The 25,877-nt window shown below is 36.4% G+C and overlaps 1 protein-coding gene across 8 annotated transcripts in view; it reads left to right on the top strand.

The window, feature by feature from the left end:
- Positions 1–25,877, top strand: part of LOC107093192 (band 4.1-like protein 1) — a 122,911-nt gene that overhangs the window by 50,831 nt on the left and 46,203 nt on the right. For 7 of the 8 annotated variants that reach the window (XM_015388075.1, XM_015388070.1, XM_015388069.1 and 4 more), the window contains exons 2-3: positions 12,351–12,487; positions 20,984–21,151. In XM_015388075.1, coding sequence (XP_015243561.1) covers positions 12,449–12,487; positions 20,984–21,151 — 207 coding nt within the window. In that variant the 5' untranslated portion in view covers positions 12,351–12,448. Of the gene's footprint in view, positions 1–2,967; positions 3,085–12,350; positions 12,488–20,983; positions 21,152–25,877 lie in introns of those variants that run through there. The other variant, XM_015388068.1, reaches the window with a different exon arrangement.

Genomic DNA, 25,877 nt, shown 5'->3' with positions numbered 1-25,877 from the left:
CTCGCACTATTGTGATCCCCATGTATGTGAAATAGGTAAATAGGGCTGATACCACAGAGTAAGAAACATCTGCTCATCACAGTTCCTCACCTGCCTTCAGTTTACTGTGCATTTGGTCTTTCTAGGTTATCTATTTAAATTTTTTGACCACTAGCCTCTTTAGGACAGGGGGCTTTTTCAAAGGTTTCCCTTTACCAGGGCTTGTTAAGGCTCCCACATATTTGCGCTGACTTTTGTGTTCTTATGTATGCGACTTTGTTTAAAGCAGATTATTTTCAATTTATTCTGCAGTTTTACAAAACACTGCTCAGCAGGAAAGCCATTTGTGATGACCCGCAGCATCGCAGCCACTCTCTTTGCATCACTACAAGGTGTACTGTGTAAGAAGAAATGGTGAAGCAGATCATCTAGACTTTGTTTCTTTTCTCTTTTGTAAAGCCAGAAAGCAAACTCATGATGTTCCAATGGCAGTGTGGAAAAAGAAGGTATTTGTCATGAGGAATTTAGACATAAGAGGTACCATCAACAATTAAGGCTGAATTGTACGTGCAGTCTCTGCATGGTTCACAATTTGCGCACAGTTTACGAAGGATGCCGGGGCCTTTAGCTTAGTCTCATGTAGGAGCTTTCTGAACGTTACAGTACCCACCGATAGCAGAACTGAAGACTTGCTTTCATTGTCTTGGAGGAGGTTATTAGATTATTTCTTTAACCAATTAGAATTATAGTTATCTTGTGGTTTTCATTTCCCTAGGTTGTTCTACATTTATTTTTATTTTTTTCCTCTCCATGTAATTTTCAAGTGAGGCTAAATTGTTCATAGACACAACAATGATTCTACCAAGGTTAAGAAATGGGTGCTGTACAGCCAGAATGCTCAACATTCCCTGTCTTTTTTCATCTTTATCTTTTAATAAGGTCCACTGGTTTGACATCATGTTTCCAACAGAATGAATGACTGAACTCACAGTGCTCCTATGTTAAACAAGCCCCTATCAATTAATGATTCAATTACACAGAATCAGAAGCAGGTTGCCATGGCTGTTGGGTCTGCTGGTTTTTTATTACTCTCCTTCAGACACGAGTTCAGTTATTTGTCATAGAAATAAAAAATTATACCAAAAACAGGTATCTTTTTAATAATTTTTGACTGTTTCTAGTTGGCACACCGCTTCCTGAGCTAATCTAACAGTAGTTGGCTGACCTTGTGTCCTTATTTGTGTTTGACAGTCCCTCATTTTTCACTTCTGTTCTGCCGTCCCACATTTGACTGGATCAAATTAGAAAAAAAGTTTAAAAAAATAGTTGACTAGTTTTGATCGATTTCTAATTTGGTCCCTAGGTTTGACTTAAAACTAATACTCCATTTGGCTGGGACTAGTATTTACAGCACTGCGGACAGCGGCCGCCACAGCGTAGCAACGGCGCTGAGAGGACAAGGAGAAAGTTGGGTAGAGGGGAAGGATGTAAATATATATATATACTGTATATATATATATATTAACATGTCACTGTCTCTCATTACCTGGAATACAGCATGAGGCTTCTTGCTGTTGATATATATGTTTGAATCATTGTTACACAAAAAAAAAATCTCTGCTTGAAGAGAGAGAGCAGTCTTTCTCTGCGTTATATTGGTCTCCTGTATCTGCAGCTGATCATGTCATGTAAGAGCACAATGAGCACCATCCACTTCCCTCACTCTACTAAAATATTGATTTTTGAATTGTTTTATATTTTCTTAATTTTTAAAATGTGTGCATATAAAAAGCTTATTTTTTCTTTTTTTTATTATTTTTGTCAGTAATTATATTTTTTTCTGTTACAAAGTACCAAAAAGTATTGTAATACTTAATGGTACTAATATTGATACCAAAATGTTCATAACAACCCTAGTCAACACCAAGCTGCTCCTAATACTAGGATTTTAATACAAAATATGATGGAAACTACATTTAAAGTAAAAGAACAGCCACAACAAAGACTGCAGAGTGCTTAATAGCTGAGGCCAGTGACAGATGATTCTAAGAGTGTTTGGTGAAGTTGGCAAAGTATTTTTTAAATTTGATATTAGGGGAAAACGACTCTAAGCAACAGTGTAAAAGTGAGTCACAAGAAGATGCACAGCTGAAAAACCTTCATGCTTTGTCCCTCATAACCATCCTAGTTGTCCCACATTTTTGTTTTTTTTAAGATCTGGTCACCCCAGTCTATGGCTATACAGCAAAGACAATTTAAGAACAGCCTAGGACAGCATTACAGAACTGCTCCAACCTGTTTTTTTTTTGTGGTTATATTTCCATCATTATGTCATCAACAGCCATAAACAGCGGAGACTGGAGTCTAAGCAACAGGGAACAAATTTACCATAGAAATTACCATGCTGGAGATTCTGGTTTGAAAAGCGGGACTGTTGCGACAGTCTCTCATTACCTGAAATACAGTTTGAGGCTTCTTGTTGAGACAAATACATGCTAGCCTCAGGGAGTCTTACAGAACTTTCTTGCAGGAATGGATCAAAGCTGGAGCAACATATTTTCATCCTTCAATAAAACTAAAACGTCCGGAACAGTTTGTTGGTTCAATGTATAAAATAAGTCGACCCAAATAAATAATTTTTAAACTGTGGAAAAAAATCTGCTGTTGTGACATAACATAAATGATTTAAAGGCTTGTTTTGGATGACATTCTGACAATTATGGATAATAAGGGAAGGCTTAACAACAAGCATTTGTAGGGCAAGGCTCGCTGTGTGTCATTTTTGTGGTTGTAAAGAGTTAAGCACTGCTTTGTCAGAGCAATTACAAGCCAACAAGCTTTGTCTTGCCATCATGTGTCTTCCTACCCCGGAGATTCCTGATGATGCCTTTTCAGCCCCTTCCACGCCCATGTTCTTGTTTTACCGCTCCAATCTCTTGTTTGTATACAGCTGAGCTGCATCAGCACAGCAATGCTGCCTTTAGTCATTCATCACAGCATCAACTGTGTGAGTTGGGAACCAAAGAAGAAGCGTAAGAGGAGAAGGAAAAAGACATACTGTATGTGTATGGCAGTGTACGGCATTTACAGAGACAGATAAGAGAGGTAAGACAACTGCCTTTGCGCTCAAGTGTAGAATGATAATGTTTTCTTTGTGTAGATTTTGCAAGAGAACAGAGAAACACATTCACACACTTCTATAAAACTACATTTTTCAGCTATTAGATATTCATTATTAAGCAAGCATTTTAGTTTGTCCAGGTACTTCTCAATACTGCCTAAATTCTAACACTAGATACATTATTAGCTGATCATTATGATGACAGGACTTATTATATAAACTAAAAACAGTTGTAAATGACTGAATGCATTGTTTTTGTAATATTCCAAATCTGTGAAGACGTGTCTGAAAATATATCTTTCGGGGTGATAATGTAAATAGAAATCCAATTTTAAGCTTTCTAGCAAGCTGAGCTCTTTGACCCTGAGGCAATTTTTGATAACGAATAAGACGCCTCATCTGAGGTTGTCATGGAAACGATAAAGTATATTACTCTTTCACTATTATATTATGCATGGATCACAAAGTGCTTCTTTCTTATTGTATGTTGTAACATCGATGACACATCAGATGAACAAAAAGGTCTTGATATATACTATATATCTGGTGTATTTGTAAGATCCATAAGCTCAAAAGTAAAACTACAATATGTAGTGTGCTGTTTTTCAAATAAGTAATTTGTCAATTCTTATGTAAACTTAGAGATTCAGACTTATAAGTAAAGCAGGAATTTGGAAAAAAACCTTAAATGTTATAGCAGGGGATTCCTGTTCCTGAAGCTGTAGTGTTATTGTTTTAGAAGAAATCTATTATAGTATCAAGAAAGGGATTTCATTTTTTTACAGGGAGTAGTTGGTAAATAAAGAATGCTCTGAGTGGTGCCCGAGTGGATCTCATCAGTGTTAACTCAAGTTGTCAGAGTGTCGGTGGCAGGATGTGTGTTTGGATCAGTATTGGCTGAGTAAGGTTGGTGTCCTTGAGTCTCGTGTCTTTCTCTCTGGGCAACTTTAACTCTCACTGACAGGGAGCAATGTACCTCGGACCACTTGGGTCGACATGCCAGACTGAGAATCTGCTGCCTTCCAGACAGAAGTGCCAGAGTTACTATACCGTGATGAACTGCTGGACAGTGCAACAGCGTAGTTCCAGCAAATAAAATACATTAGATACTGAATTACTGCGTTAAATTTTATTTCATCCTTAACTGCTGTGGTATATAAAAATGTCTTAGTATCTATCTTCTGGATAAAGGGAAGCAAATTTATAACAGAGCTTACGTATTCCAGATACCAGATGCCAACTTACCTGTTACTACATTTTACAGTGGTTAAATGGTGTGGGCACTAGAAAAACTAAAACAGCAGGATGTTTTAACCTCCAAACATAGTTTAATAAAGTATTCTAGATAACAATTCAATATAGCAGCTTTATAAACATAGCTTTCTAAACAACTGACATCAAGGTATGATTTCAAATGCTGCTTGAGTTCTAATCTGTAGCCCTGTTCAAAATATGTGGTTAAACTATACATTTCCGTTTAGACTAGAATAGATTGATTGACTAACAGGAATACAATGGCTACTAAATGACACATGAAAACTTCAATTAATTTTATATTTTTGTCAACATATTTTATATGCTTAAAGGTTGGGACTTGTCACTCAGTAACTGACAGAACATTTTTTTATTTATCAAAATTTTAATAGCCGTCTTGAGAGGACTGAGGATTCGCATTCTCATTAATGACCATCACTATTGAATTCAAATCAAAATATCATCAGAACAAAAAAGAGCAGATGGGCTTGTAATGCCCCAAAATAACGATAAATACACAAATCTTTTTTTCTTCAGGTTACTGTAATAATATGCAATAAAATTAAATACTTTTCAGATCAGTTTAACATTTAAAAAAATGATTGAAATGTTTATTTACATAAATTTGTTTTTGTTACTTTTTCTGTCAAAGAATCCTGTTTATATATAACCCAAACATTATTTACTTTAATACAAATGTTTTAATTGAAGCATTCACTGATGCAGAATAAGGAATTTCAAATTTGCTCTTCAATTAAACACAAAAAAATCACAAAAAAAACAAAAAATCAAGCAGTCAGATAGAATTTTTGTTTATTTTTATCTTATTACGTTATGATGTTAGCTCCTACCTATGCTATCTTTACAGGCATAAACAAGTTCTGATTTAGAGTAGTGATATAGTGCTCTGATTGTGTCTACATTTAGCACTTTCTACAGAGCCTTTTGTATCCAGTTGTGGAGAACTACAGTATATTTTCCCAAGCAGTACTTGACTTCATGACATCAGCAAAGCATCATGATGCATGAACCTAATTAAACCGGTGTATGTCTCATTCTTTAGCTAAAATTGTTAACTTCTGCTACCTCGAGCCACAGTGGAGGCTGTGTGACATTTGCCGTGACTTGATATGCAGCATCATCATCCTTTCCCGCTCTTGTCATTCCTCATCTTTTTTTGTTTTGTACCTGATCTGTTTCTTCGTAGTTATCTCATCATTTTCCTTCTCATCTCCCATCTTTACAAGGTTGGTATTTATGTTACCCTACCTATCGTCAGAGGGAGAGAGAGTGGGGAAGCTGAGCAGGTCTAAAAGAAAGAGTACTGTATGCCGTTACCTTGGCAACTGCATCTCGAAGCTTAGCCTGTTCTCTTCCAAATACACACATGGTTCTCTCTCTCAAACACAGTTTTTTTTTTTTTTTCCCGTCATCCTGCCAGGCTTAGATTAAAGCATTCCTCTGATGAGGCTGAAACAACGGCAGAAAGCGGCTGAAGAAACAAGGGAGCTGGCCGGGCTTGTTAGGAGAGACATTATGCTTTTCTTCTCTGATGAATTACTATAAGTGAAGCCACATATCAAACGCAGAGCTTGTCAGAGATCTACACGAGGTCTGCAACAAAGGAAATAGCAGGCCATACTCTGCTTTGAGATTCCCTCCTCGCCTCTGCAGAGGTCTTTGTCAGTTGGCTGATAGTGGCAATTGTGGGTAATGGTCTGTTACAGGAAATTAATGCATTCGCCTGGCTTCGCTGCCTCACTCTATGACATCAATCTGTGCTAATTTGCCAATTAATCTGATTCGATGAGACGATGACTCTATAAGGGACACAAATTTACCTCCAACTAACTTTACATTGTGTGATTTGTGTTCTTTATTACAGGCTCTTCCCTTGAGTCTGAACTTGCAGGGTAAAGGCTTTTTTCCACCACCACCGGACATGGCTGCTTAAAAGCACCTATTGACTCAGGTGTCTTCCTGTAATGTGTCTCAGTTGTTTGTGCACTCATTAATAGGTCCACAGTGGGGATCAGGTATGGTTTACCTGTAGCTGCTGTGGAATAATGGGTTGCTGGGAGCAGAACTGAAACGCGGATGTTTACATACGCATTTGCAGATGAAAATGTTCTGTTCTGTAGTCCAGGTGGATGTTAGAGGAATAGTTTCAAATGTTTTAGAGTTAACAGACTTGATTTAGTGTAAAAGAATTCCAGACTACAGTATAGCACAGTGTTATTCTGAGGAGATCAAAATAGACTTGGTGTCTTTTTAAACATCCCCATCCTTAAAAGTATGAACGGTAATTTTTTTACCCTTCAAACCATTATCAGGTTTGCATTCAGTGATCATTGACAGCAAAGACAACAGTTAATAAGCTAAGAGGCGATTTGCATCCAGTGATCTTTCTGTACCAAACATGTCCTGAAAATGTTGCCTAAAAAGCATTCCCTGTGTGAGGGAGTATTTCAGCTCTTTATACTACCTTGTATTTATTTTCAGACAGTAACTAACCAAATTACTTTAAATGTTCTTATTTTGGTATTTGTTCCATACAGGAAGTAATTAGTAAAGCACTGCCCCCAGCCTATATATTTAATGTAAATTAACTGTGAATGCACTTTCACTGAGCGTTTAATTTGAAGATGATGAAAAGCCAGGTCACTATTGAACTCCCACAACATGATAATCTTCGGTGAAAATTCAGACATTAAAATAATGTTTGCATGTCTCAGGATAATGTGCTGTACTGATCTTTGCTGAGTGACCCAAGTACTGTAACTGATATGAGCTGGTTAATTAGTCAGGCATCAGCTTATGGAATTAGTATTTAACATTTAACCCTACTGTCTAACAGACATGGTTACTGTTGCAAGCTAAAAGAACTTTAAAATAAGAATAATAGCTGGAACTTTGTTAGCTTTTTACATGTGACTGACAAAACTGGCCTATACCTTGTGACATTGGTTCAAAGGTTTATAAATTAGCATTGACATACACAAAATTATATATTTTTCAAGTTGGGATTTTATGATGAAAAAAGTTTGGTTTCCTATCTTCCAATCAGTTTTATCTATTAGCTTAAGCTAAATAAGTAGGTAAGACAACTCCTAGTAACGCAACTTTCAATAAACAATATTCTGAGTTTTTATGATGCATATGTTAAATATTTTTCAAGAAAAAAAAAATCAAACACACAGTCACTTCGACCTCAGTTATCCAAACAGTGAAGCATATTCAGAGAAAATGCAGTGATGCTGATTGTTAGCTTTTTTCTTTTTTGAGAAGGCATTATTCTTCAGAGCCTCTTCTCTCCAATCAAAGAGTTTAGGTTGGATTCATATCCACAGCAAGTGAGAAACCAGTTTCTGTGCTTCACTTTTATCCCAAAGGATAGGAATTCATTTTTGTCGAATCACTGTGATTTAGTGTAATGGGACAATTTGCACGGTTGGGGAGCTGAAGAAGACAGAGTAAGATGAATTCACACTCCTCTAACCATGTATAATATGTCAAGACCTTCTGTGGCTTTGAGTCCAGGCATTAGCTGTCTGTTCCCACAACCGGTGTGAAACGGTTTTGCTAATGCCTTGGTCATCGCCTGCAATTCCCAGGTGGATTAAAATGATGTGATTTCCTGCTTGTAGAGCTGAGACACCATGAACAAAGGATAACTATTATAGTTTCAAGTAAGGATACCCTAAATTACAGCATGATGTCAATAACACCATTTTAAATGGTAATTTACTGTTAAGTAAATTGTTATGTAATGTAGAACATAAATGAATTGATTTCATGAAAAAATTTAAAAACAATAATAAATCCCACTGCATTCAATTTTCATAGATCAAATTCTAGTATAAGGTCCCAAAAAACCTATTTAATATTTTCAACTGGAACATGCTTTATATGCAGGATGTTAGATCTTCTCTTTTATTTCACTGTTTGCATAGTAACGCTGAGAGTATAATGAGCTATTTTAGTTTTGTTATTAGATGCACTTTGTGTTCATACCATAACTTTGGCTTTCAAAACAATGTTATATTTAAAACATTAACCTGTGTTTATTTTGTACACCAAGATTTTGCATGATTTAAAAAAAAAGTCTTAGATTTAAAAATCCTTTTTTTTTTGCCCTTAAAGTGTCTTAAAATGTTTTTCCCAAATATCTCTTATTTACAGCCTCTAGCTAACAGAGTTTTAACCACAAGCAGTCTCTTTAAATGTTTTGTGTTATTAAGTGTCCTGGTATTTTGCTGCCAAAGGACATGTCAAGGTCACAAGCATTCTTTTCCTTTGATAAGAAGTGTACCTAGTCATTATAAAATAATTTTACACAGCATGAAAAATAGGTAGATTTGTTGTTTGACTCATTAAAGGCAGCCGGTTAGCTGTATCATTAATAAAGAAATACATACCTATCATAGAGGAGTAGCATATATTGTATGTAACTGCATTATCCACTGGATATGTAGCATTTTTGTATTATCAGATACTACCCTTTTCCTTTTGTCTTTCTGCCAATGTCAATCATTCTATTTGCAAGTTTGGCCAGGCAGTCTTTCAAATCGACTGTGAAGTTTATTTTTATTTTAATTCAATATCTTCAACCTAATGCAGCTTATAGCCACAGATATATAAAATGTGCTTCATAACAATGCAAACTTATGTCACATTGAAGTCTACATATAAAACCCTTGTTATAACACTGGCTGTTATAAGAATCCAAATCTACTGATTTAAATGATGTATTAAAATTTTATGTAACGATCTACAACTCATTATACTACACTCTACAGTTGTGCTTAAAAATGTACATACCCTCCCATTAAGGGAAATTATAAATTCACACTAGTAATTCAAATAGCACTAAACTGAAAAAAGTCATTGAAAGTAAACATGTATAGAGGATAATTTAGTTAAAAATATTTTCATGCACTAACTAGATGTTATGCATGAGAAAGATTCCCTGTAGGAATGAACCAATTGTTATGGACCATACATATTTTGGTATAAATCTAAAATCTGCATAATTTTTACATGTTTTGTTGTAAAAGTTTTAAATTGCTAATCTATGCTGTTATATTAATAGTTAATGCTTCCAATCATATTGGTTGATTGGATTTATCTGGCATCTTACATAAGTGCATATTGTTAACATGGAGATATGTCCATTATGTTAACATAACATAATGGAAGTTCAAACTAAGTGAAAATAAGGGCTGCTCAGGGGTGCAGTGGGTACCACTACTGTCTTGTAGCAAGAAGGTTCTGAGGTCCATTCCGGCCCGGGGTCTTTCTGCATGGAATTTGCATGTTCTCTCTGTACATCCGTGGGTTCTCTCCCGGTACTCCGACTTCCTCCCACAGTCCAAAAACATGACTGTTAGGTTAACTGGCTGCTCTAAATTCTCCTTAGGTGTGAGTGTGTGTGTGTGAACAGTTGTATGTCTCTGGTGACCTGTCCAGTGAGAACCCCGCCTCTCATTGACAGCTGGAGATACCAGAACCGCTCATGATTCCAGCTGGTATAAAGCTTGACGGGGAAAAAAAGGATGGTATTTAATAGAATCCACAACTCTGTCCATTGCTTACTCTTTAGGGATAAATATTAGGGATGGACAGAAACACAAAATATGAAAACCAAGGTCCTAAACCAAAAACTGAAACACCTGAAACACATTATTATGTCAAATATTACAAAAGTATCAAAATATTTGTTTACCACTGATTTCTTTTTGTTATGCCCTTTTACTGCGAAATGTTATAATCTTTTGGAACACAGGGTTTAAACTCACACCCCCTGACTCAAAAACTGTCTGCCGTGCGCCCAACTCCACTCTCCCTGTGCTCTCTTGGATCTTTTCTTTGCTTGTTCAACGTTTCTTAGAGCTGGATGTGCTGTTTGTCATGTAATCACAGGTTTTGTCAGTGTTGTTTCTGTGTTAAATGTCTATCGGCCATAAGTTGCGCTTTTCGGTCATTTTTGTCAGAGAATTTTCAGTGCAGCTGTTGTCTTGTCATTGGAATCTACTAATGTTAGGTTATCAATCTAATAAACAATGTTGATCTAAGCCCCTTTCCAGTATGATAAAACTGAATAAACAGCAGCAAGTTTAAGTCTAAGAAAAAAATCTGTTTGGTATTTTTGATGTTTGCCAGAGTGAATGAAGAAGAAGAGTAAAGGGAATAATGTATTAAACCAGATGTGAAACCCCCACAGCTTCAAAGCATTACTTGCCTTACACTACCTCCTCTCCCTCTGTTATACCTACAAATCTACAACTTCTTTGCCCTAGGTTTCATCTATTTTTCTTTTTTTTTTCTAGTTGAGGTGTAGTACTATATTTTTAATAAATATAATGCCAGATTACAGCCTAAGGGTGTGTAAATCATTTAAGTCAACCAAATTGGCTATTTCTTTTTTGGTTCAAATATCTCTTCAGCACCAGCTTTATATCTGTAGTTTCCGTATTTCCCATTAGCCTTCTCTGCCTAATAAACTGTGAATCTTTGTTGCATGGATGTTGCGTTTTGTTGTGGGCAACAGAATTCTATACTTTATATTCCCTGATTGATCCAAAATCATTGTTTAGCATTAGGGCAAAGATAGATATGTAGGTCTTCTGGAACAATGGTCCCTGCAAATCCTTACCAATCTCGCAAGCTCTTTTAACACCAGTGTTTTAAGTGCACACACAGAATTAAATAACCATGGTTTTTATTTGATTAAATGATTTAAATGGAAGGCTTCAGACTGTAGACTCTAAAGATTTCATTGTTGCCCGCTCTTCTCAAGGATCTTTCTGAGTGTGTCTTTGTTTTGACATGCCTAGAATACACACCTCTTCAAACTGACAAAACTGGCTTCTCTCTCCTCTCAGTGCTCTTGTAGTTTAACTCCTCTCCCAGCTATGTAATGGAACTGAAGGGAGGCTCCTGCTGATTTTCAGGAACATTGACTTAGCCAGAAAACACAGATGGTTCACGGTAAACTTAAAGAACTCGCTCAGTGCTATATATCTGGCCGTGTCTTGGCTGGATTCAAGTACAATGTGGTTTTTATCTTGTAATATTGGAGAAAAGTAAACGTGTACATTAATGTCTTAACTCTGGTATAAAATATCCAAGTTCCAGAGACTTTTATCATGATAACAATACACATACTTTTTATTTGTGGTTTAGTATTTATGAATGACTTATATAATGTACTAAGAACCAGAACATAACTGTAATCCTGTTATGGGAAGAATGTTCCATTTATTTCTGTGAAAGTTGTTTGGTTTATCAAGAGTACTCAAATATTCACTTTCAAAGGGCAACACCCTAATCTAGGTCAGTTTTAGTTCAAAAGATTAAATGTGTGATTGGTACTTTTTATGTCGATTAGAATATGTTCTAACTCTATAGCTAACAGCTGAATTGGACTTTAATTGGAAAGGTTTAATGGAAAGTTTATCAACATCTCTAAAGTAGAACACAGAGATAAAATTATAATAAAGAAACTAAATTAATATGGCAGCTTTAGATCAAAGAGAAAAAAAGTTTGACTATCGTAATGTTGCATGTGGACCTTCCTACTGTCTGGTAACTGTGACTCATTGAAAAAAAAAAGTAGTCAGTGTGCTCCCAGGCAAGACGCTGATATGCGTATGAGTGTAATATGGTAAATGTGGCTCTGGTGCTTTGAGTGTTCGGTACCCTCACAAAAGCTTGGTAGAAGCAACAAGCCATGATATTTGATGAGGCTATAAGCAAAGAGAAATCCTGTAAATTCTGTTGATAATTAGGTTTCAGAAATGCATCCAACCAACAATATCAGACAACGCACACACAGCACAGACAAGACTCAACTTCACCATTATTTGTCAAAATATATTTATTTATTTTTGCATAAAGTGCAGATTTTTTTTAAATGACAAGTTTTGTTAAAAATATTTTCATTGATATAAAATATATTAAAGCTTATGTTTGCTGTATTTTTACCTTTTCCCAGGTTGGTGTTACTTCACTAAGCAGCTAAGGTGGACCTTAAGTTGAAGGAGAAGGTAGCAACCTGACGGGCCTCCCTGAAAGCAGGGGGCAGCAGCCGACATGCAGGAATCCTCCTCTGACAACAAGATGGCTAAGCAGGTCAGTGAGGCAATATCATAACTTTCAATGTAACTAAGAGGACATTGTGTGTATAAAACACTGATCTTAATGTATTCACAGGATTGCTGATAGCCTGTTGGTAGTACAGGGTGGGTTGAAGCCACCTGCTGCCATATTGGTACTCCCTAGTTAGACCGGTTGCAATGTAAACAATATGTGTGGAACAGCATCAAACAACAATGACGTTCTCCCATTTTCAGGGAGACTAAAATAAAGATAAATTCATCACTTGGACACACACTTGCTATTTAATAGCATAGGTAGATTACAGTAACTATTGATAAAACAAAATAGGCACATCACATTGCATAGTCATTATGAAGTCAGCGAAGTCTATAAATCATGTAATATAACATATTATAAAAATCCATCACAGCAAAATTAATGTGTTAATTGAGCATAATATTTCAGATGTGCCAAAATTATATGTCTGTTAATGCTGTAGAATTTTCCTATTTGCAAATTCTGCATGCATGAGGCCATCTACTTTTATGCTGTGTTCGTGCATTAGCCTTTAAAAATGTTTGAGTTGCTTTTTTTCCCAACAATATAACATAGAATACGTTTTAGCACATGAGTTTTTCAAATGAGAAATACAACAAACACTACAAAAACAACAGCGACATTCACTTAATAAAGAATTACTACATTTACATTTCACTGTGAATTACTTTCTATTTACTCTACTTTCTTTTTTCTAACGTTAGACACAATGTCGATGGCTAACTCAGTCAATATCTTCGAATCAGTCCGAGAAGGCCAGACTAATGTTACGCTACATACTTGACTATGATATACATCGGCGTATATATGGATTTTCTTGGTTAGTAAACCTACTGACTGTGAAATTACCTGTTGCTCTGTTGGTACTGGCTGTGAAATGACCTGTGAAACGTCTTCCCACAGCTGGCAAACTGCTTGTTTTTGTAGCCAAATGCTACACACACAGGCATTTTTATGGTGCATCTCCGTAGTTTTTTTTTTTTTTTTTTTTCTCGGCTATCAGCAATCCAGTGAATAAATAGAGACCAGTGGTATGAAACACTACAAACATCATAGAGCACAAAGCTGATCTACTAACCATGTACTTTTGTTAACTTGCACAAGATATTCAGATATCCAGATATATTTACCTACCAATGACAGTATTATTTATCTAATCTGATAACAACGGAAGCAGTTTCTTCATCTACTGTACATATTATATAGATCAAGACTTTTATGCTATATACCCTTAAAAGTCAGGTGCAAAATTACACAAAAAAATGTGGTTGGGTGTTGTGGTAAGAACAGGCATGACAGAGAGGCTGGAGAGGCAGGCAAGAGAGAATATTCTGTCCGTGTGTCAACGTATATGACGTGCAATAAGAAATAGAAGAACAGGTTGGCAGAGCAAACCTGAGAAAATACTTCAAAAGGCAAATTCTGAAAAAAAAATGTGATTTTTTTTTTTGTTAAGGTTTAGAGTATTTAAACAGTCTGTTTTCTTAGTATACTCTTAGGTGGCAACCCCACTGCTCATTTATATAGAGGTTTTTTTTTGGCTCAAAGCAGGCTTTTAAAATGCATGTTGACCAATTTACCTTTAAGTGAGCAAATGGCTACTTATTCATGCTGATGGCTTAAGTTGAAAGGCAGGCCTATCGGTGCATTTGCACTCATGTGCTTTGCAGTGCCATTGTGAAAAAGAAAAAGGCAAAAAAAAAAAATATGTTCTGCACTTTGTAATGTTTGTTTATTTATTAATTTTTTTTTTCCAGAGTAACAGTTTGAGCTATCATAAAAACCCTGTACCTGAAGTAAGACGTGTAGTGTCCATCATTACATCAATCAGAGGGAACTTCAGAGGAGTGAGAAAAAGCAGAGGAAATAAATGATCATTGCTGTGATCTTTTCCTGGCTCTTTAAGTGTCTTAAACAAGATGGAGCAGAGTTGAATGATAATAGCAGAGCAGACATCCACTATGCAGGAAAACTAAGGTCAAACTCTGCAAGCTATAATTAGCTCATCCAAGGAGAACCTGAAGCTGCAAAAATGCCTGTGACAGGCAATGATAGCCATTAGGGGGCCATGAGTAAAAACTTGGTGCCCCCCCCACGTGGAAATTAGCAATAATAAATGATTATTCAATTTTCTTTAAAATGAAATCCTAATGTTACCATTTTGTGAGCAGCTGCAATAAATAAGAGGATCAATAAAACATTTTTTATATAACCATTTCATTAATTTTGTGCTAACAATGGTGCATATACTTCCACACAAGATAATGGTGTTAGCTTGTGTTTTATATCAAATCGGCTATCAAAATCAGCTGATTTTAAAAGCGATTAAATAAAGAAGAAATTTAGGTGCAATAAATAAAATGCAACATTGTGGAGTGTAATACAGAACTAGGTCTTTTAAGCCCTTCATTATGTATACTTGAAAAACATTTAATAGTTTAATCAAAATATTCAATGTAGATCAAGTAGCAGTCATGCAACTTTCAATGACCAAAAATATGCAGTGATAAAAGCAACACAGTTTTTGTGTGTGTTACTATTGAAGTTACTGTTATTTTTTTGCATATCTGAAAATTGTTTGAGCAACGAACAAGTATAACACAAATATTGTAATGTAGTGCTGTAAATTACGTTTACATAGTAAAATCCTGCAGTTTGTTGACATAAAGCCTCTATGGACATGTACTGCTGGGGGAGGTAATGTATGTAAAGGTATTTGACTTAATATGTTTTGTTACCAATTACATTTCTCCTTAATGCTCTTTAAAAAGAGGGCCAGCATTCAAATAGCCTTGATCCTCTATTATTTTCTGATGTACACAAGTTTAACATAATTGTAAAGCACTCTCAGAAGCAGTCTTTCAGTATCTGTAAATATTTAAAACGACCCCAGGTAGACTTGTTCCAGGTTTTGCCATGGCCTCTCATCTATTTTGGCTGTCTTTTATTAAGATAGTAAAGACATATAATCTTTCCAACAATGCCATGTTGGAGCTACAGGATTATGTTTCCAGCCCTCCGTCACTTTATCACAAAATACAATTATGTCTGGATGCACTTATGGAGAGCTTCTGTATAATACAGGAAAATTGGCAGAGGTAATTGAAGTTGGCCTTCTGCTAAATGTGGGGAAGAAAGGCAACAGCACAAGCAGTTTCAGGGCCTACAGACAGATATAGTCCCTCCAGTCCTGGGCTATTCCCTGGGCCTCCTCCAGGTGAGACGTGTCTGGAAACAGTCCGAGCCAACGTGCTAAATCGTCTCCATGTGGAGGAGAAGCTACTCCACTCCAATCTCCTCCTGGATGGCTGAGCTCCTCACCCTACCTCTAAGGGAGAGCCCAGCCACCCAGCAACAGCAACATCTTCCTTACCTTGTTACTGGAACTTAAAGATACTTGAACTCCATCACTTGAGGCACGAACCCTCCTCTGACCTTAAGAGGGCAATCCCCTCTTTTCAGGTCAAGAACCATGGCCTCAACTTTGAAGGAGATCTTCACCCCTGCAACAGCTGTTTAGAGCTTAGTTGATGCTTCTTGGATGACTGTCTTTCAGTTAAGTTTTTCAGGTTTTATCCTGGTTAATCAATATCTAATTACTTTCATTTTTTAAAGTATTTTACTGTTGTTTTGTAACACTTATATACAAGATGCTGTTATATGAGGTGCATTTTAAATACTATTATCATTAATAATGTTATTATATAACATCATAGTTACCTCCAGCTCAATAGTGTCATAGTTCTTTTATAGCTACCCTGCTTCCCCAAACTGCCATTAGCACAAGCAGTCTTCTCATTTGAATAGAGCAGTCCAATCCACTGTGCACCTGTTATGCACTGTACATGCAATCTGTGTGGATCCACCACAACACAACCACTAATTGGGCATTGTTTCTCACAGGAATTTTGGAAAGCATAGATACTCTACTCTAGTGCTGCAACTTGGGTCCTTTAGCATAACTTCAAAACATTTTACATTTTTAGGATTTTATCAAACTACTTAAGGCTTTGTACTATTTATAAAAAATAAAATATATTAATATAAGGTGTTATCGGATTTTTGCAGAGCTTTGAACTATTTTGCATTGAATAGCTTTTTAAATAAGAATTTGACTTATAGTTTGTTATTTAGTTTATTAGTAGGAGCCTATCAGCATACCACATTTTGACTTTTTATATTGCTTTGATGATCTAAGTGTTTTCCATGTACCTACTCCTGTTTTAAAGGTGTGGTCACATACAGTACATGACTGGCACTTTATAAATTTCATAGCTGTGACCACTAACCAGTAAAAATAATATTGAATAAGAGTCTTTGTACATGTTGTAAAGGCCTAGCCTGAAGACAAGTTAACCCAAAAGTTCAACTGCTCTAATGTGCCTTAACATTTTTATTGCTCCACCTCTCAGCAAAGCCCCGACAGGGGGGCACCCAAATCATCAGAAGGATCTCAATGTCAAAAGGTGTCAGTCAGGAGAAGGGTGTAAAAGAAAATACTATGAATTAGATGTAAAAACATTAAGAAGCAGGGAAAATATGATGCAAATGATTACTAAAAACTAAATGTCTAAATTACTGAAGGAATCTGCTAAGATGTGTACCTCAACATCACATGAGCAGAGACAGGAATTACTGAAGGCTGTTTGTTGTGTATAACAACATTCTCCAAAATTAAATATATGTCTAGCCTTTGAGGTTAGATAGTAAGATTTTTCATGTTGAGCTGGAAATTTGCTCAATATGAAAAGAGTTATGAAATTCAGAATACAATTGTTAGTTCAAACCTTTTCTTCTGATCGAAAAATTAAAATAAACTTTTAGTACTACACCAACCTAAATCGTAGATTGTTATTAACAAAGCTTCACCATTAGAAGACCTATGTTTTGGAATTGCCTTGTTAAGAATTTATAGTTCTATCCGTGATACACAAGAATACAAGATGCATTTCTAGTCTGCCAGGAATAGCTGAACTTTTGCAAAGAATAGTGGGCAATTATTGCTAAGTCAACATGATGTGATGACGCTGCAATACATTCAAAAGATGCATCAGCAATACTTGTCTGGTACTCGACTATCTGTTTTAATAACCACACTATGAAATTTTCTTATTTCTTTTTTTTAATTTCCCCCCTAATAGGGTAAGTTGGAAAAACCTTACTGATAATATGAGTTTAGTTTAGTTCTATACATTATTAATATTGGCCCTCTCTGGTTGAATCTGTTTTCGGGGAAAGGTGGGATTGGGCATGGTGAAACCTAGTGCCCACTCAGTATAATTAAAAAAACACACCTTTATATGCTTGCTTTCCTCTTTTAAAGATAAAATCTTGGATTCTGACAAAATATGCATGATAGCAGCAGCTATGCAAACATCCCCCTCTGCTGTTATGTTTACTTTGCTCTGGCTGTGGGATTGGCAGATTTTGCTTTTGTCACAGCTATGTGTCACTCTTTAAGCTATAATACGGCAATGTGAGTGGCTGAAATAAAATCTCATACATTTTCATGTTTGTGGACTTACTAAGAGAATTCATCTTTCAGGCAAGTTTACCTATTAGGTTTCACTTTGGAGATGCACTTAGGTTTTTGATTCACTGATAGAGTTGGGATTAGAGCAAACAGTGCATTGCCGTTTGACTGAAAAATAGCATGAGAAAGGTAGGATGGAACTTCTTTAGCAACTTCTAATTCTACTGAGTGATTTACAACAGGAATTTTTTTTTTAATTCAGGGAAATACTGCATGCAACTTTCCTATTTTTTCTTAAGGTTGGCTGTTGGTGATTTTTTTTCCTGTCATCTGCATGCTAAAATAAAGTGACTACTATCAGAGTAAGTTTATATCCAACAGTAATAGTGCAATTATGATGGAAGATGATGTATCACAGGCACAGTAGGGAACTCAAAGCAGAGGATTTAGAAGGAAATTAGAACTTTATGCTGTGTTTTTTTTTAATCGGCTGAAGCCTTGCAGGAATCCTAACACCTTTTAAACCCATTAGTAATCAGTCCAGTCACAACTCCATCAACAGGGTATTTAAAGTGCACTCACTGGAGATGGTCTGTGGAAAGCTGCATCACATTGAAAGAAACATCCATTAGTGTGTTCAGTATTTAGGGAGTTTTAATAATATTTCAGTTAGAAAGTACAGCTGATTGTACATCTGCAAATGTCTTATTAACTTTCAAAGTCTACATTAAAGATTTGACACAAGTGAATCTAACAATTCACTCCCATTTCCACATGTATATCTATGCAAATCAATGCGTATAACTGTGTGGGTTGTGCAAGGCCATTAGATTTATGTAAAGGTAAACAAAAGACCAAAGGGAAAGAAGAAGATGTGTTTTATTTTTTATTTTTTCAAAAGTTTTAGAAAGCTGCCATTTACTTGGAAATCTCGGTTTCATAGATATCGTTTGTTTCATTTCTTATAGTTTCATTTGATAAGAAGATGAAAAAAGGAGCTAGAATAGAAAAGTACTAGGAGTTTGGTCAAATTTATATATCTTGCTTTGAATCCTTTTTTTTTATTGGTAAACAGTGTTGAGACTCAACTTCACACCTTGAAAGTTATTGAGCCACAACTGCTTATTTGCTCATGTTTTTTAATCTCTAACTAAATAGATCTACATAAACCTTTGTTGTGATTTTAGGCTTTATGTTTTGTGCATAGATTCTTGTTTTGCTTCATTGTGAATCATGTTTATTCTGTGTTGTATTACCGGTACGCTTTTCATAGCTCCCTTACATAGTTGTCTTTATGCTGTTTCACATGACTGAACAGTTTTGGTTGCACAGTGTCTTGTATCCAGCTACATGTCAAGAACAGCACAATGCACAACTCGCAAAGAGCAGCATGTACGAGGGGCGTTCAATCAGTAATGCCCCTGGCCCGCTTCCAAATGTTTATTCGAGCTGAAATTTTGCATGTGAAGTATTTTAAATCTCTATAGATTAAGTAGCAAATTACAGCTCTGAACTAATTGTGGTTTCTGATTTACTGCTGTTAAAACTGAGTCAAGTCTGAGTTTTTGCATTTGAAAAGACGCACAATGGGAGACTTTTGATCAAATAAAAGTGTCTTATAGTGATAATGTCCCATAATATTACCTTGTAAAACATTTTGCAAGGTCATATAACGGGCATCATCTCCATAAGTTACTTTAATTTCATCAAAAGTCTCCTGTGGTGCGAGTCCTTTTCAATAGAAAAACCAGATCACTGTTCGACACTCATCAGGCTCCATTTCAGACTTTACTCAGTTCAAAAACCTGTAAGTCAGAAACCACAAAAAGTTTAGAGCTGTAATTTGCTACTTAATCTATAGAGATTTAAATAAAATCACATGCAAAACTTCAGCTCAATCAAACATCTGGAAGTGGGTCGGGGCATTACTTATTGAACGCCCCTCGTATGCATCTAAATTGCTTTGCTAGTCTCTGTACATTGGCAGATGCAATTGAGAGTGTGGATTTACTTTATTTGCTTTGATGAGTGGGGAAAAAAGGGTTTTTCGATGTTTTCAAGTGCAAGTACACATCAAAGCACAAGGTGCTACGTTGAAATATTATGTTGTAGTCGTTCCTAGCAGCAGCTCCTCGCATACAGGCGGGAAGCCTCAGTTTAAAATAAAGTATTTGTCTGGGCAAGTTTTATTTATTTAATGCATTTATTTATTTTTAAAGTTAATGTAGGTATTAACTATAAGCTGTTTCTATACAGAACAGTCAGAAAACTTTACTGGAGTGATCAGAGCACTTACTACATGAAAAATACATGTACATAATATATCTCCTGGCTTTTCGTGTAATCCTGGTGGATTATAACTTTTTCTTATATATTCTTGTTCTCTTTTTCATGGGAAATAATGGCTTTGATTCTAAAGAGCAAGCATCTGATTTAGAGGCATAGATGTGTCCAGTTCTTTTTTTAGGTAAAAAGATCAGGTTGGGTCTGTGAACAGAATAATTTGTAATGTACACAATGGAGATGGCTGGTAGCCTTCATTTTCATTTCCTCACATCTTGAGTTTATCAGCTAATTAGGATGCTAGACATCCTCTAACAGCTTCTCTCAGTAGTTATGCCCTGTTTAGGCCTGGGACCTGTACTATAAAACAGAATTAATGTTTACACATTTTACATTTCATTTCACATTTTATCAAGATCTATTGCCTTGATTAATGTGCATGTTGTGAATTAAAAAAAAAGATCCCAGATCTTAAGTTTCTGACAGACAGTGGCTGATCGAACTAAAAATTTTACAGGGTATTTCTTACACCTCTACTTCTAAATGAATTACTCTGATTTTTAACTGATTGTTTGTTATGTATCTTCTGCAATAGAGTTGTGTTTTATTAAAAAACATCCCATTTCATTTTTCATTGAGATGAAAGCTTATATTCATTTTAAAGCCCCACTCATGTATGTTTCTTTTCCTGATCTCTTTAATTTTTACACATGAAGGAACAGAACTCCAGGCACCTTGAGGAACACAGAGAAACGGAGGACACATCCGAGAAGACCTCCCCGAACAAGAACCTGAAATCCCCTCAGAGAGGCTCCAAACGCCTTAAAACATCCCCCTTCAAGGTGGCACTGCTGGATTCCTCGGAGTATGAGGGAGAAATTGAGGTATGCTAAATGGAGACCAGTAATTTATATACACATTTTGTTGAAGTGGGATTTGCATTTTCTGACTGCATCATTTTGACTTGTGTGTTCTATGCGAAGTCACCAGTAGAGCTGATCCTTCAAAGTGTTAGACATTACTACACTGCAGGGACCAGGTCTTCATCTCCCACTGAATGTGCAACTGTGTGAAGCTGAGCAATTTGCAGTTGCCTTGAAAGGAACTGAGAGCAAAGAAGATGTGAGGGAGTTCATTGAGATAAATTCAGTGGGATTTATTTTTTCTGACCTGCAGTAACAACAGCTCCTGTTGAACAGTTTTATCGCTTTCTTTAAAAATAACTTTGCTGGATTCTACTGGAAAGAATTAATATCCAATTACTGGAGTGTGGAGGGTTCTGGACAGTAATTTCTCAAGCTGTTTCTGTGCAGGCTGAGTGTTTTCTACTCCCTCACACAGAATCTGAGCAAAAGCAAATCTTACACACAATAAGTCTGCCAGGAAAGTCCCAGCCTCTGTGCATTAAACAGGAGCTCTATAGGCAGAGATTTATTGGTGTGCAGTGCTTTGCATGTATTTGCAAAGAAACACACACACAGGTTAAGAATTTTTTCTCATCTTTACCGTATTGATGTACATCACCTAATCCAATTCATATTGGCATAGTTTATGAAAGTTTGGTCCCTTTGCGGTTTGTTAAATGGAATCAGGAGCCAATTATATCTGTATGCAACATTAAAGGATCTAATAAGCAGTGTTTTACTTTCGGTTTGAATTTTTTGCTGAAAAACCTCTTAAAGCATGGGCTCCCTATGGGGCTTTTTTTCTCTACTGTTGTAAAGCCGCTTGCAGAGACCACTAACTGGGTGCTAAAAAAGTCTATAGTGGTTACATGATTGCGAGCTAGGTGCAGCCAAGGAGAAAATAGAAGAGCAATGTTATTATAGTGCAAGAACACTACCGGGGATACTTTTTGCACAAGTGTATGAGGTTTAAGTGTGTGCCATGATGATGGGGGCAGGGCGACCTGTGAGTTTGGACTATCAGAAGAGCTGCATGTATACCGTCATCTTTCTCAGCTCCCTGAAAACATTCTGAAATCCATTCGGGCATCTTCATACAGTACAATATCCTTGTTCCATTAGGTTTGATGTTACTAAGCCTTTCTGTTTGAATTGCTCTTCTTGATTAGTATCCCACCCTGGCAACTGCACAGTCACAGGAAGTGAAAGATGTTTGAATCAAACTTTCTTATATAATATTCTTGCATTCTGATTTTTATGCAAACTAGCAAAAAAAAAAAGAAAAGAAAAAAAAAAGGACCAACATACTGGCAGGCATGTCATAACAGTACTACAAGAGGAATTTAAATCAGTATTTTTTATTTTAGCTTAGGTCATTGGCAAGACTTTACTGTATGCTTGATGTTCACAGATTCTCTACATCCAATCTGACAATGCTCTAGCCCTTTGGGAAAGAAAAGTTGGCCATACATTTCAACTGTAGTTGGAGCAAAATATGGTTCTAAAATCAATGAAGTCACAGATTGTGAATGGATATGTGTACACCTTCCAGATTTGTATGTCTTATGTGATAGAATGTCAAAAGTTGCTGGAAAACTTTTCTAAGAGAATTTAATTACCCAGTTATCAGTTGACTAGAGTGATTATGAACAGATGAAGAGTTTTTGTCTCCAGGTTTGTAAAGCTGATACAGACACTTCTCAGTAGATGTCAGCAAACAAGGTTTGTTGTAATGTGATTAACTGTGAAAAGGTTCTATGGTATGAATGCTTTTGCATAGAACTGTATATAAAATGCCCTACTTATTGACAGCCTGAGACATAAGTATGAAGTGTGAACAGCCAGCTTGGCTTCAGCCTGTTGATGCAGGGGTGGAACCTCCTGTCCGTCTCTCCTGATCCTCCCTCCTGCCTCCAGGCTTGCTGTTTAGGTTGCCAAGAGGAGGTTGGCACCACAAGTGCTCTCTTCAGATGAGGTGCTGTGTTCCTGGGGTATTTTGTTTGTCACAGATATATTGTTGAGCTTCTCCTCGGCAGCTGGCCAGGAGCGGAGGCGCCACACCTACCTTCCATGTGTGGTCAAACCAGGCTGGGCTATGCCACTGGGCTATTTTAGGCAGAATTGAGTTTTCCACATTGCAAATTTTTGTTCCATTTTCCCATCAACAATGCTGGAATTCAATATTCTATCCATTCGCCAAGTGTTGCTTTAACACAATAACAATAGTTAAAACACTTTTTTGGCATACCCTTGGGATATTAAGGAACAAGTAAGCAGAAGAATAATACTGCATCTGTTTCCCTGGCAACTGCTAGCCCAATTTTACTGTCAGTGCACAAAGGAGCCACAAAAGAAGGAAGCATGTGTGAGAGTATAAAACTGTGTGGTTAGATGTTAGGTGTAAACACTAACATAGACGTCTTTGTTCTATATTTAACTGAAGCCAATGAGTGCATGAATAGAATGAAGTAGGTTTCCTTTTGTGTGAAGACAGATGTACTGTAACAATATTTTTGGTAAAAACCTTTAAACAAATTCTATCTGAGGTTTGGATTTAAAACTGTTTTATCATCCTATAAATACAACCTTTTGTAACTGCTTGCAGCTTTGAAGTAAGCAGAGTGTTTGAAAGCACTGATATTAGGTTTTTATGAATTTGTTCCATGCCTAAGGCTCAGAGAAACCATGGAAATACCGTTGCACCAACATTATTGATCTTGACCCCTTTAGGCCAAATTCTTTTTTGTCTACGTCCTTATTTCTAGAATTTGCACAAAGGTTTGCACAAGCAAAAATATGCATTTCATTTTGATTGGATTTTTTAGTTTCCAGTTTAAAGAGTTATAAGTCAGAAAAACAACAAAAAAATATAATCGAAACGTTAATGATTTTTTTCCACAGCTACCTGAGTTTGTTAATCAATATGACCATATAATGTAGCCCCAGATACAGGAATATAATCTTTTAATGACTTTTTGCTTCTATCACATTAGAATAGTGGCAAAAAAGAATCCTAATGCATTTCTGTTTGCAAAAATGTTCCATTGGTGTTTGAAAGCATACACTCAAGAGAAAATGATGCTTTCAGCTTGGTTTGCCACTAGATGTTAGCCTGTTAAATGATAACTTAATAAACTAATCTTTTAGCAGTGTGGCAGAAATATGAGATTTAAGTCATAATTCAATTCACCCATTCCACCCTGTTCCGTGTTCTGTGCCTCGCATTTTCAAACAGAATGTATCGCTCTGTCAACAACTATTACATAAATACCAACTTGTTGAATAAAACGGTGCAAGAGTTATGATTACAACAATTACCCCTGAACTTAGACCTTTAAGTTTGAAAGCTTGACCTTAACTTAGTTTTCTCTTGCATGAAGCAATTCTTTAGTTATAGGCTTGTCTTAGCCATTATGATGATTTTTGTCACATAAAACCTGTTACCAGTGCTGGTGATTTAAAATATTCAACTTTATTATAAACTTGAATTGCAAACAACAAAAGTTGTTAGTTTGGTCTAAAGATGGATGGATGGGTGGTTAATTGATTGATGGAAAAACAGAGCTAGGTTCAAATCAGTTAAACAGATCTTTGAAAAATTACATGACAGAAATCTAGCTTTAAATTGGGAATGCTGAAGAACCTTAAACTGTGTTAGAAAGTAATGGAAATTTTGAATATACCTTCTTACATCATTGCAGTTATACCTCATTAAAGTGTAGTTACTGAAAGCTTAACTTTTGTCCTGCAACATCTACTCAGAGTCTGTGCTCTGTCATAAAATGACGAGTACCCACTAACTAGCTGGAAGGATTCCACAATTCTCTAATGAAGAGCATGATTGCGAAATAATTGAGAGAACTTAAAGATGGGTTCTGATTATTTATCGCCAGCAGCTTTTGGTACAGCGCAAAGAACAGGTTTTCACAGATGACTTGATTAACTATTAAAAAGGGTCCTTTATTAAATTTACCCTCTAAAATTAAAGGAAAATGTTGAAAAGACTTATTTTTTTCATGTTTCATACACCATTCAAACCAGCTTCTGATTGCACTAGCAAGATTTTTTTTGTTATTTGATTTCTTCTCGACTTGTACCTGTAGCCAAAAAGAATGTTAATTTTAGAAGAAAATAATCCTTCCGTAGTGATTGGATAGATTTTACTGTAGACGTCTGAAGTTCATCAGTCTGTAGAAGTTCCTCTGTTGCTCCTGTTTGGAACATAAACTATACAGACTTAGAGCAGACAAAGTATCTGTCATGAACCGAGGACAGATGGACCCAGTATTCAAGGAGAGACAGACAGTAGGAAAGTTCAAACGTTAGTAAATAAATAAATAAAAAAAGCGGAGCTGTGGCTCGCGGACACTGCAGGCGGGGGGGTGGGGCACCGCCCAATCTCAGACACTCTGTAGTGGGAGAAGTACAGGTAAGTGACCACGATCATCGGACGGAAGATGATTATCTGAATTGGTCACTTACCTGGTTTAGCAGTCCAGACCAAGAATGTCCCCAAGTGCTGCAGTCCCAGAGGTCATGCTGGAAGCCGATCCTGGTCAGGAATCCAGAACAGACAGGAACAGAAACAGGTGGCAGGATCCAGACTTCCAGGCATCCACAGGCTCCCAGGAGGGTTCAGAGTCTGACTGGGACCAGAAGCATGACCCGGTGGTCACGCACAGGAGCAGACAGGATCAGGTGCAGA

This window comes from Cyprinodon variegatus, unplaced genomic scaffold (genome assembly GCF_000732505.1).
Source record: "Cyprinodon variegatus isolate N-32 unplaced genomic scaffold, C_variegatus-1.0 Scaffold412, whole genome shotgun sequence".
NCBI classification, from domain to species: domain Eukaryota; kingdom Metazoa; phylum Chordata; class Actinopteri; order Cyprinodontiformes; family Cyprinodontidae; genus Cyprinodon; species Cyprinodon variegatus.
The sequence above is the reverse complement of the archived record's forward strand: the minus strand, read 5'-3'. Positions and strand labels throughout refer to the sequence as shown.